This window comes from Kuraishia capsulata, genomic scaffold (genome assembly GCF_000576695.1).
Source record: "Kuraishia capsulata CBS 1993 genomic scaffold, Kuraishia_capsulata_scaffold_7, whole genome shotgun sequence".
In the NCBI taxonomy this organism is placed as follows: Eukaryota; Fungi; Ascomycota; class Pichiomycetes; order Pichiales; family Pichiaceae; genus Kuraishia; species Kuraishia capsulata.
In genome coordinates this window covers 79,409-91,597 of record NW_019172956.1, presented here as the reverse complement: position 1 = coordinate 91,597, position 12,189 = coordinate 79,409, and the positions used below count along the sequence as shown (strand labels likewise).

At 45.0% G+C, this 12,189-nt stretch overlaps 8 protein-coding genes across 8 annotated transcripts; 2 read left to right on the top strand and 6 right to left on the bottom strand.

The window, feature by feature from the left end:
* Nucleotides 1-289: 289 nt before the first annotated feature.
* Nucleotides 290-1,087, bottom strand: KUCA_T00005537001 (uncharacterized protein; the record flags this gene model as incomplete). The annotated part of the gene is made up of 1 exon (XM_022604240.1): nt 290-1,087. The coding sequence occupies one exon, from the start codon at nt 1,085-1,087 to the stop codon at nt 290-292; it is 798 nt and encodes a 265-aa protein (XP_022461530.1).
* Nucleotides 1,088-1,349: 262 nt separating this feature from the next.
* KUCA_T00005536001 (uncharacterized protein) lies at nt 1,350-3,050 on the top strand (the record flags this gene model as incomplete). Its single annotated transcript, XM_022604129.1, has 1 exon — nt 1,350-3,050. The coding sequence occupies one exon, from the start codon at nt 1,350-1,352 to the stop codon at nt 3,048-3,050; it is 1,701 nt and encodes a 566-aa protein (XP_022461529.1).
* A 164-nt stretch (nt 3,051-3,214) lies between these two features.
* Nucleotides 3,215-4,335, bottom strand: KUCA_T00005535001 (uncharacterized protein; the record flags this gene model as incomplete). The annotated part of the gene is made up of 2 exons (XM_022604018.1): nt 3,215-4,246; nt 4,300-4,335. The coding sequence occupies 2 exons, from the start codon at nt 4,333-4,335 to the stop codon at nt 3,215-3,217; spliced, it is 1,068 nt and encodes a 355-aa protein (XP_022461528.1).
* Nucleotides 4,336-4,752: 417 nt separating this feature from the next.
* Nucleotides 4,753-6,930, bottom strand: KUCA_T00005534001 (uncharacterized protein; the record flags this gene model as incomplete). Its single annotated transcript, XM_022603907.1, has 1 exon — nt 4,753-6,930. One exon carries the CDS (start codon nt 6,928-6,930, stop codon nt 4,753-4,755), a length of 2,178 nt encoding a protein of 725 aa, XP_022461527.1.
* A 278-nt stretch (nt 6,931-7,208) lies between these two features.
* KUCA_T00005533001 (uncharacterized protein) lies at nt 7,209-7,802 on the bottom strand (the record flags this gene model as incomplete). Its single annotated transcript, XM_022603796.1, has 1 exon — nt 7,209-7,802. One exon carries the CDS (start codon nt 7,800-7,802, stop codon nt 7,209-7,211), a length of 594 nt encoding a protein of 197 aa, XP_022461526.1.
* Nucleotides 7,803-8,013: 211 nt separating this feature from the next.
* On the top strand, nt 8,014-8,460 carry KUCA_T00005532001 (uncharacterized protein; the record flags this gene model as incomplete). The annotated part of the gene is made up of 1 exon (XM_022603685.1): nt 8,014-8,460. The coding sequence occupies one exon, from the start codon at nt 8,014-8,016 to the stop codon at nt 8,458-8,460; it is 447 nt and encodes a 148-aa protein (XP_022461525.1).
* Nucleotides 8,461-8,572: 112 nt separating this feature from the next.
* Nucleotides 8,573-8,962, bottom strand: KUCA_T00005531001 (uncharacterized protein; the record flags this gene model as incomplete). The annotated part of the gene is made up of 2 exons (XM_022603573.1): nt 8,573-8,794; nt 8,921-8,962. 2 exons carry the CDS (start codon nt 8,960-8,962, stop codon nt 8,573-8,575), a joined length of 264 nt encoding a protein of 87 aa, XP_022461524.1.
* A 1,481-nt stretch (nt 8,963-10,443) lies between these two features.
* KUCA_T00005530001 (uncharacterized protein) lies at nt 10,444-11,253 on the bottom strand (the record flags this gene model as incomplete). Its single annotated transcript, XM_022603462.1, has 1 exon — nt 10,444-11,253. The coding sequence occupies one exon, from the start codon at nt 11,251-11,253 to the stop codon at nt 10,444-10,446; it is 810 nt and encodes a 269-aa protein (XP_022461523.1).
* Between the last annotated feature and the right edge of the window lie 936 nt (nt 11,254-12,189).

The window sequence follows — 12,189 nt, the reverse complement described above, 5'->3', positions numbered from 1 at the left end:
GGATCGGAAAGGCTACTCGGCCTCTGAAGGACTTTTAGATACTGCCACGTTTTATAACCGAAATAGAATAAATATACACGCATAACATACACAGCTTAAAAATACAAACGAATAGGCAGCGTCGGGGAAATAACCAGGATAATGGGGGCGTGGGACAAGGTACACTATGGGTAGCCACGGCCCTCGTTCAACCATCATTGACTATCGCCTCTTCTTTTTGATAAACACAAACTCTTCGTCAAATTCTTCGATATGAGTCCATATCCTTGCAATGGACCCTTGCTCACCCTCAGAAATCACTCTGATACCGATACAACACATTTTCTCCGTGGTGCCCATTCGCCAACGATGCCAGCTCCTCCGACTCCGAGACAACAGAAGCCATGTTATCGTTCAAGTTGAGGCTCAGCGTGGCCTCGTTGTCTACTGTTTCCTCCTGCTTGATCAATTCTTCGTTGATCGTTTGTATTTCATGGTTCAGGTCGCGATGCGAGTTGTTCAGCTGCCCTAAACCATTTCCGTTCTGATCCTGCTCGTATCTCGCATCGTAGTTATCACCAAACCTAGCCTCACCTGAGGTAGCCTGGTCTGGATATTCTTCTCCATATAGCTCTTGCACGTATCTGTTGTGAGTGCCAGGTTCAAAGTCCGGATTGGCAGACACCTGGGCTTCTTGGTCCTCGTACTCGTAATATGCCGGGGCAACTGCGATCGAATTCTGTTTTTTCTTGATTTCACCTCTTTCCTGCTTCAAGGCCTGTTGCTCTCTATATTTTGCCAGATAAATTTTCAACACCTCGGAGTAGTTCTCGAACCCCAACGAGGTCATCGAGTACAGGATGTCTTCACCGTTGATGGTCTTGCGCTTCTCAGTCAAACACCGGTCTGAGGCCTCGGACGTTATGAAAGATATGAATTCGCTGACACATTCCTGCATACACTCTTTGGCATCTTTGGATACTTTGGCAGTGGGAGGAAGAGTGTTCTTCATGAGTCTTGAGACATTGGCAATCGGTAGCCATCTGTCCTGCTCTCTCAGCTCTGCTTCCTGGATGGACTGATTTATCAACGAAGAACTATCTGACATGGTGTAGCTGATGTTGATGTCTTTGAGAGAGCTATAGAGCTTGGTGTACTCTATGTCTCTTGTTCTCTGGACCTTTATTGTTCAATGTCACCACCCCTCCGCTTGCGATGTAAACCAAGAAGTACTCGGTGCTGAGATTTACGCGCCACTGCGGTAAATTGTGGTCCCGGAGATGAGCTTCGGTTCAGAGAGTAGACCGAAGTCTGGCTATTGAACATGTGTACAATTCCAGGAACAAAACAGAATCGAGGTGAAATATGCTATGGATATGATTTCTTCGCCGACAACTGACGAAACTGTTCGTGCAGAGCAGCCCAAAGACTCGCTTCTCAACAAATCGGCTTCGGGTGCGACTATACTGGTTCTGGGCCAAGTTTTCAGCAGACTCTCCACATTCACCTTGAACCAGCTGGTGATCCGGTTTGTTTCTCCGAGTGCTTTGGGTGTCACCAGTTATATCGAGTTTCTCGTGAGCTCAATTCTATTTTTCAGCAGAGAAGGTATCCGTTTATCGTGTCAAAGGCTGAAAGAGGCCAAAATCACTCCGGGCGAGGCGCCTACAAAAGGCCACAGTCTCCAGAAGGATGCAGAAGATGTCACTATACTGTCGATAATCAATTTCTCGCTCATTCCCGTTCTTTTAGGAGCTCCGGTGACGTTCCTGGTGTTGTATACGCAGCTATTACATCATGCGGACGAGGCTATTGCCAGCTTACCCCATTTGCGGTTGGAGGTGATGATCATAGCTTTAGCGGTGGCTCTGGAGCTTCTGTCTGAACCTCTTTACAACGTGAATCAGTATGAACTGAACCTAAAGAGACGAACAAAGGTAGAGAGCATTGCTGCATCTTCGCGATGTGTTGTTCAGTTTCTATCCACTTCGCTGTTTTTCAAGCTTTCTGAGAGTGACATAGTCGCGGATGACAAACTGGTGGTCGCATACTGCCTGGGCCAACTGGCCTATTCGGCCTCTGTTTTTGGTCTTTATTTCTTTTCTGACTTAAAACCGAAGGTGAAGTATGCTTTGTTTAAGCTCTCTTCGGCGACTGGAGGCTACTACTTCAATACGACTGTTCTATCATACTGGAAATCCATATTCTTCCAGCTCGTCCTCAAACACATGCTCACAGAAGGTGATCGCTTTCTTATTAACAAACTGTGCTCAACAGAGGAGCAAGGAATTTTTGCATTAATTAACAACTACGGATCTCTGATCGCAAGAATGTTGTTTTCTCCCATCGAGGAGTCTATTAGGATGTTCCTGACAAAGATTTCATCCTCATCCTCACTCACCAGAGATCAGCGCAATACGCTGGTCAACTTTTTGAGCCTTCTTTTCAAGTTCTACATCTATCTCTGCATTATCATTTGTGTGTTTGCACCTCCAAACATAAAATACCTATTGGAAATTGTCATTGGCCGCGGCTGGTCCAAGAACGATGAAAGCTCCAGATTGCTCTTTTCTGCATTCAAAACATACTGGTTATACATTCCTTTTCTGTGTGTTAACGGAATAATGGAGGCCATATTCTATTCTCTTGCATTTGACCCTAGTGAGATTTCCAGATACTCTAGAATTATGGGGGCCTGTTCGCTCCTATTTTTCGGATCATCTACCCTGTTTATCAGATACTTCAACCTGTCCGTCTCAGGTCTTGTTTTAGCAAACATGATCAGCATGACTCCAAGAATTGTTTATTGCTGGTCGTTCGTGAATGCGATGTATAGAAATGACAATAAAGGTTTATGGTCATCCGTCATGTTGCGGGGATATGCTTTCTTGCTCCCCGTGTCTGTATCGATATGGGCCATACAGACATTTTCTCTCGGAGATACTTCGTCCTTTACTGGACTTCTGCTGAGTGGGGCACTCGGCTTTGTGTTCCTCGTGTCAGGTTGTTTGATAGAAAGAGATTTCATTCGGCGCAAAGTGGGGATGTTTCTGAAAACGAAATCGCAATGAGGACAAATGGTACGAGCTGAAACGTTCTCATGACGAAGCAGTAATGATTATAAATGTATGAATGGAGGTATTTGCCTCCGGTATGTATTCCTGACCAACCCAAAAAAAAAGTAGCAAAAGTAAAGTTCTCGAGAAAAACAGCACATGAAACTAGTAATGCATCGTTAAAGCTTGTGACGGCATAACGGACAACTGGATGATCTTGACAACCAACTTTCCAGGCATTCCACGTGAAACGCATGGTCACAAACCAACCTTTTCACGTTCTGTTTCTTAAGCTCTAAGGCTTCTCTGCAAATGATGCATGAGTCATCTGTCAAAGCAATCGACTCTAACGACGGCTCCCTCAGCTGTTTTGTCAGTTTAAGCAGACGGATTGAATGTCTCTGTAGCTGTATCAGTCTTCTGGACTCACCGATGACTAGCCGAAGACTGTTGTAGGATGCTGGAACGATGTTCAATGCAGGTAGAGAGAACCTCTCCATGAAAATTGATGTAAAAACGATGAACATGGCCAACCTGACCACATTGAAAAAGATATCTGCAAAAGAGAGCAATCTCGTCTTTTTAGTCCATGCAAAGTCCGGGCCCTTCTTGAGTTGCATGACGAACTCGCGGAACTGGATGAGATAGGCAAACGAGGTCGAGAGAATGAACGGATACAAGTTGACGATCTCGAATCCAAACACATACAACAACACGTTGTCGTTGTCATATTGTAGCTCATTTCTGAACCATATCATGAAGCGAATATCGATGTAATGCATCAACAATATCCCTAAAGCAAACCTGAGATGTAGCAAGGTTCTGTTGCAGTCCTGCTTGTTCAATGACAGGTAGAAAATTGTAGAAACTCTATCCACGGATAAATAGTGGAAACATTTCAACAGTAAAACACATAAGAACAAACCCGAGTATTTTAGCACTATCGAGATGCCAAAAGGCTCCACGTTCAACAGTCGCACCATGAGCAACCCCAACACCAGCTCGTGGAACGTGTACAATACCTTTTCCCTGAGCTTATCCACCTCGTATTTGCGAAGTCTTCCAAAGAACAGCCATTTCAGAAATCGACATGATAAGTAAAATATAATCAAGGCGGCATTTGCTAGACCAAACCTTGTGAATGGAAACGTCTCGATGCATTGGTGAACCACACCGCCTTTATTACAACTCATGTAAACTAGGGTCCCGGCCTGATATGAAAGTTAGTATAGAACAAATAACTCAGAAAGCGCTCCACACTCACAGCTCCAACCCCTATTCCTCTCTTTGTGCTCACCATGATCGTTATCCCAGTTGATTAGCGATGTGGAAGCAAATTTGTTGGTGGGATCATTTACTTGAAGGCGGGCGCATGTGACAAGACAGGTCATGTGACCTGAAGATTGTGGGTTTGGAGCATGTTCAGTATCCCTCCCACTCTTGGTAGGATCGGACGATTAGAAGCTGATGATCAAAAACTGCGCTTATGGATAACTTAGCATAACTATTAATATTTCATACATCGCGAATAATCTTTAAGAAATATGAAGAGTATATCTTCGGGCTAACTAAGTGTTAGTGTCTCAACCACTTTAACCACGAGGTGCAGAAAATTGGAGAGTCTCATGCAGAAGGCATAAGTGATGCAGTGAAATATGCGTGCTTAGGAGGTTCGTGAAATGAACTGTTTTATAATTCGATTGCAATTTACAAAGCTTTAATTGGTCGCCTCAGAACTTTCTCCAGCTGGTGTCTCGGTGGTTTCAGTGGTTTCAGTCTCCTCGACGGTAGCCTCACCTTCCCCAAACGTAGACTGTGCCAATGGAGCGGTCACCTTGGGCTTGTCTTTGGCAGCATCCTTTTTGGTGGTCTCAATACCGTAGATTCTGTACAGATACTCAAATGTCTCCTGTTTGGAAACCATGAGGTTCAAGTTGTTCTTTCCTCTCCATAATGGCAGGAAAAGACTCTCGTCATTCTCGTTTCTGATGACATTGATGAAGCAGCAGCCCTCGCTAACGTCCTTGATTTTGTCCAAGAACTCGCTGTCCAAGTCCTTCTGTTTAAGAATGCTAAAGTTGGGGAAAGTTTCCTGCAAAAATACCAAGAAAATCTCCTGGTTACAGCTAAACTGTCTCTTCGAAGAAAGGTGCTTCTTGATCACGCTCAAACTCTCGTTCTGGATTCTCCAAGGACACGCGTCCTGGTTGTGATCAGTTTTTTGTGAAACAAAGAGCTTGGTTCCAGAGTAAACAACCTTGAGCTTCGACTCGTTGTTGACCAGGATGTTCTTGATGATTGGAGCGACAAAGTAGATGGTCCTGAGAGGCTCTCCAGTTGCGTTACGCACCAGAGTACAATCCTTTGGAAATTCGTCAGCTATTCCGTAGAAGTCCCAACATTTCACGAGCTCCTTGTGACTTGGTGGTAGAAAGACGAAGGGCTCTTCATTGGCATCTCGGGGCAATTTCTCCTTCTTCTTCTTGGACTCTTCAACCACTGGAGTGGATTTCTCAACAGTTTCCATTGGAATATCCTCAACATAAGTCTCAGGAGCGAGCGGAGCAGTGGTCTTTTGCTTCTTGGAAACCTCTTCATCATCATCCACATCTTCAGCACCTCTCTTCTTTGAATCTTCAGCCTCGGCAGGCTTCTCAAATACAGTCACGAAGAATCCACCAGTATTCTGCAAATGAGGGTAGATCCTCATACAGTTGCTCAGATTAAACTTGGCCGCCTCCTCTTCAGATGGAGGGAAACAGGTTTCAGCAACATCCTCTGCACCAACCTCTCGTGGTTGCATGTCTTTTCCTAGGACTGTCCACTGGCTGACACCGGGGCGTCTCACCAAACCGGGAAGTCTATCATCACAGTTGACGGTTCTGATTTGATCACCCCATTTTCTCAAGGCAGCAGCGACAATGGCCTCGTTTTCGATTGGGTTCATGGAACAGGTGGAATACACCAATCTACCACCCTTTTTCAGAAGTTGAAGACCACGGTTCAAAATATTCAGTTGAACCTGGTGCAGACCAAGGGCATTACCGGTTCCCCATTTATCCCAGACATCGATGTTCTTTCTCATGGTACCGTCACCGGTACATGGGACATCACAGAGGATACGATCGAACTTGACAAATTCCTTCGCATCGGGCGAAAGCTTCAATTTGGGAAAAAACTGAGCATCGTGGTTGACCACTATGAAGTTAGGAGAGTTCAATCTCTTGACCTGGTGGACCAACATGTGAGACCTTTTGTAATCGGCATCGTTGGCCATGACAAATCCGGTAGGTTGTTGAATGTCATCTTGAGATTGAAGGGCCTCAACTAGCTGAATGGTCTTGGAACCAGGAGCGGCACAAAGATCCAAGACCGCATGGTGAGGTTCGACATCCAGCACCAAAGGAGGAATCATCGAAACGGCCTCTTGTCTGGAAATGTTGCCCACTTCGGTCTCAACAACCAAAAATCTCTGAGTCTTTGCAAAAGCTGAGTATTTTCTGACAACAGCTTTGGGCAAATCGATCTGGAAACCCAACTCGTTTGGGTACCATGGGAAAGGCTTTGGAGCCTCAAACTCCATACCTTCCACCTTGATTGAGCTCAAAAGAGGCAGGTGCTCGTTCACGAACAAAGACTTAATCTCCTCGGCATGTTTTTTGGAGCCGGTGATCCTGAAAGTCAGAGGAAGGTTCTTCTGGCAAGTGGCTTTGAAGTCCTCCCATTCCTCTTCTGGAATCAAGCCCTGGTTCTTGTAGTACGACTCAAACTTCTCGTTCTCGCGAACAATCGGTTTCCAGTCATCTCTATATCCGCTGTTTGGTCTGTTGCCAAACTTGTTCTTTGCGCCCCTTTTGTTGAATCTTCCCATCGTTGAAACGAGTCTTCTTATCATAGGGCTGTAGAGCTCTGAAAACTTTCAAGAATTTTTTTCCCAGTTGAAGATGAGCTCCAAAACCGGTTTAGACACGCGGCTTGGGATTGCGGTGAATTGCCCTCTTTGGAGGTAATTGTTTTCGGAAAATTGTGAAAAAAGGTCAAGCCGAGTCTTCTGTGGCTCAGCTTTCAGTGCGTGGGTTGATATTTCGCTTTAATAATATCGACAGGTTGGTCTGTCGAGCGTTTCTCGAAATGAGTACTGTGAGCCGCACCTGTGCAGGAGTTTGCATAAATTCACCTGTATTCAGAGCCTGAACTGGGATCAGAAATTTCGGCTTCCACCATAGCATTATCGTCGCTGCTGGATAAAGAGTCATTTCCAGTGGTATCGTCTTCGTTATTGTCGACATCGTTCTCATCGTTTTCTCCCTCCTCTGATCCAGTATCTTCTTCTTCTTCTTCTTCTTCATCTCCCTCTGACTCCTGGCCGTCAATCTCCTGCTGAAAAGAGTCCACACGAGCAGATATCAAGCTATCAATCCAAGTCTCAACAGCAGCTCCCATCGCCAATAATGCAGTTTCATCCAATATTTGCGAAGTCCTCCTGTCCTCTTGGCTCAACCTTCCGATACTCCTGTGGATCCTGTTTGAAGTGTAATAGTGTAAAGCGTTAAGTAGGTCGGAATCCGGCAATTCAATTCCCTTTCTCATGAGCTGATCTCTTTCATAAATCGGTATTTCGGTGATGTTCATGTGTTTGCTCAATATCTCATCTGGAGAGACCAGGTGCCCCTTTCTGTTGTTCTCGAGACTAGCTGATTGCCTATACCAATCAGCAGCAGCTTGATATATGGATGCATTTTTTAATTCGGTCTTTGAGGCATTCATGACGGATACGAGTCGTCTAGAGACTCGGATAGGGCTTCCAAGCTATTATAAACTGCTCTTGCTTTAGTATGAAGAACCTCAAAATAAGCCTTTGACTAGATGAAATATTAGCTGCAAAGCTCATCGCGAGATCCTCAGCTCAATTTTTAGGTAATCCCCAAATCTTTCCATCTGAAAATTGGACCAAAAATCACCAACTAAACTCACCAAAATGAACGAAATTAACGACACAATAGAAGGGCTGGCAAAAATAATCTCCCAGAAACAAAAAGAGCTGGATGGCAAAATCCGCACGTACAATGCAAAGATAGCAGAGCTAGAGGGGTATCTGGCTGAAGTATCCACCAGACTGGATGTGGCTTCAGATATGGATTTGCAGCAGGGATTGGAGCTGGCAAAGCAGCTCAAATGCTCTCACTGTCAAAATGACGTCTTTGGTGAAGATCAGAAGTTTGTAATACTCCCCATAGTTGCCAAGAATACTGACCTCACTTTGGCTGGGCTACCTGGTTCTACAGTGTCTCATGAAGCCAGTGCGCAACCACAGATACTGCCTGGCCAGCACAAGAGAGTGAAAAAAAAGAAGTTTACGTGCTCTTATTGCAATTCTCATGATCACAAACGAGCAGAGTGCCCGAAGAAACTGGGAATACAGTGAAAAGAAAAACCTCATTAACAGTTCATTATATAGCTTTACCGCTTTCTGCAAGTGCCTCTGTACGATTAGTTAGTAGCTGTTGATTTAATGTCCATTTGCAGCCTCTGAAAAGTCACTTACCCCTCCTTGAGGCATCCTGTAGCAAATCTGTGCTGATACTCTGTGGATTGAGATGAATGTATCTGACCATGGAACCTCTGATGAACAGGTTTCTGACAGCCACTAGCTGTGGGAATTTCACTTCGTCTGTAATCATGGATATGTTATCAAGCTTAAGGTTCAGATATTGGTCCATCGACTTAAGAAATCCTTTGACTTCGATTCCGTTTTTCAACTTTTAGACATGAGTTAGTTCTGGATATTTAGTGCAAAGCCAAACAAGGTCTGCTTACCTCAACGGTCACCTATTAAACGGCGTTAGTATCAAATAATTCCAAACACGAGCAGTACCAGTACATACCTCTTGGTCAACCAATGTTCTGAAGAACGAGAAAAAGAGCATGATGAGAGTTCTTGGGTGGATTGAATATGGTGGTAGTACTGCTCTAAGCTAGTGTCCATTTGAACATTGAAGAGCTTCACCAGGCAATAAGTGGCACGTGAAAAACTGGCAGATTGAGAGAACGCGATTATGAGGGACCTCGGGGTGAGGTTTGCGAGAACGTCAAACGAAAAAGTTTAAAATGATGCTGTATACGGATAACTAGGGATCAATGCAAAATTACAGAAGATAACGAACCCAGTTGTTGGCACTGGAATTCCGAAATTTCAGAATGATAAAAGCCTTTCCACGGTAGAAAGCTTAATACGGCGGGTGGTGATAAACTTGGGGTGGACTTAGATAAAGCACCACATTAACCCCCATGGACCAGCGCTCTAACGCACTTAGCAAAATTCATCGGTGAACGCATTAACACCCCCTCCCTAGTATTGACTGTCCCAATCCAAGTTCTGAGCCGCGTTCCAAGGTAGCCCACCCCGTCATGGCGGAGACCGGGAACCAGATGGAAACTCGTATCCATACCGAGAGAGAATATGCCACCTTTCCGAGACTCGCTGCAAATGCCGACTTTCTGCTTGGAAAGACTTGATGAAATGCGAGTTTGGTGTCTTTGCTTCAAGAATATTTGAATATGCAAATCTTCAGTTTTGTGCCTAGGTACTTGTGAGTCGGAATCCGGTATTCTATAAGCCCGAGGCTCAATGTTACTTGGGATTGCAAGATGCACATGTAGGCAGGGTTGAATCGGTTTGGATCCGAGTAATACCGACGTGTCACAAAATTCAGCGAGAAGTTGGTAGAAATTGGCGGTGCATCGAAGATAAATTGGGCATCACATAATAAAGAAAATCAGAAATCAAAAAACAGCTTGCAGATTTTGAACGTATGTTGGGAAGCCACCCTGGAAAGCCGTGGCGGTTACGATGCAAGTGAAAGAAGGAGGCTTACATAGAAGCTCCGAGGGAATTCTCGGGACGTTTACAAGGAAGCTGTAGTCAACCTCCACCCAAACCCTTCAGGTTTCTGGTCTCATTCTCAAATCCACAATGCAAAATAAACAAATTTCATCAGCGGCACGATTTAATCATACATTAACAGCGCTCGGCCTCCGCGGGTAAATCCAAAATACGAGGGTTTGGCGGGTTCAGACTTGTTTACCTATACCCCGATTGGGAAGCCTGCAGGCAGTTTAACCTTTGACTAATTAGGAAGCCCTTTCACTGACTCTGGAAAATTCTGGAGGTAAGCATTTTGAGTCGGTTTGCGTGAATTTATACTTTTCTACTCGTTACTAATTTCTTAAATTAATGATTTCATTAACGCAGATTAAATGAATGGGTCTCATTCTCACATCAAAGGAGCGGGCTGAAACAAATTCCTGTACCCCTGTTTCCTGATTTTTCTATGTCGTGGTTGGGATATGTAATAATAGGTATGGTTTGAGCATGTGGGCATTAGTTTTGTAATTGGATTTGCTTCGCTTACATTTCAGCATCCTGACCAGGGTTGGTGGTTTCGTAGTCCAACCACTTCCAGATCTGCCACACAGACCAGGCCAACACGGCACCGAGGGCTGGGCCAACCCAGTAGATCCAGTGGTAGTCAGTGAACGAGGCAGCCGCAATACATGGACCAAACGATCTAGCTGGGTTCAATCCGGCACCGGTGTAGTAGACACAGATCAAGTGACCGATGAAGAGGGCAATACCAATGACGAAGGGAGCAAACACGGCAGCTCTGGACTTCTCAACAGCCATCATGAGGACAGTGATACACAGAATGAAAGTTCCAAAAGCCTCAATGAAGACACCTCTCGATCTGGAACAACCACCACCCAATCCGTTGGCAAACAGAATCTCACCAGGGGTCATGGCACTGGCAGCAGCAGCGGCAGCCATACCGGCAACCATCTGGGAAATCCACATGAGAACACCACGAACTGGTGGAATAGCTCTGGCAAGCATCAAAGTCAAGGTGACAGCTGGGTTAAGATTACCACCGGAGACACGGAAGGTCATGAAGACACCCACCATGACACCGAAACCGAAACCGAACGAGATCATGATGATCTTGGCAGCATTGGCTCCCTCAGTGATTGAGGTGTCGTGATTGGCGATCTGAGCGATCATGAAGGCGGACCATAGAAAGGTGAAGGTACCGACAAACTCACCCATCATGGCGACAAAGTGGTTGCGGACGGTGTCCGAGCCGAAACCAAACTTGGCATAGTTAGGCTTGTATGGGGGGGTGTAGCCCAATTGGGTCTCTTCGTCAACGACTGGAGTGGACATGGATCAAGTAAAAGACAATTTATCGGTGGAGATTAAGCAGAGAAAAAGAATGAAGCAAAATTGACGTTGTCAAGGATGGTTCCAAATATTTATAATAACCGTGATGCTGAGGCAGATGCCTTGCTAAGTTTTGAGTTATGCATGCGATGCGGCACAGCTGAAATTATAACCGGTTTTGAGAAAAAAAGAAACAAAAATTGAAGGGGTCCGACGGGTCGGTTTGGCGGGATGCTTCGAGGTTTTAGCCAGTAGCCTTCGCCAAGTTTCTAAATTTAGAGACTCGCAGAGATGAATTGGGCACTGGGCCGAAGGCACGCTATTTTTTAACCCTTGACTCATCGCAACGTCGTCAAAAACTTTACGTCAAGACTGAAATTCTCTGTCGAGCTGAGATAGGCTTGGAAACCGACAAGGAATTCGTATAAAGAATATCAACAGTTCAATATTTTCCTCCAATTGGATGGCTTAGTACATCATGTACGAGTCACCCCTTTTGGTTTCCACTATTTATATTTTCCCCTACTAGGGAATTCACCTAGTAGTGTACCTCCCACCTAGTATGGTAAAAAAAGAAAAAGCCTAACCAATTTGGCATGTCACCGATGTTAGTTACAAGAAGTCAATAATAAAAGGGAAAACGTGAGAGTTAGTTTGTGAGGCCTCGTTCACAATATTCAAGGTTCGTTACAGTCCTTAATTCTCATTAGTTTAGACTTATTCTGCGTGGTTGCCGAGTTGTGGAATTGTGTGCATACCGGTTTCTGTAAACGTTCAAACAGCTTGCATATGGCCAGCATCTCCAGCGTTTTGAGGCAAAGCACAGTGCTCGAAATCTCGCTTGAGTTGCCCGTTGGGGTTAGAATTGGGCTGGATCGAGGTCAACGGGCATTGCTATCCACAATTTGAGGATGTATGATGCTACTTGTGAACGATGGA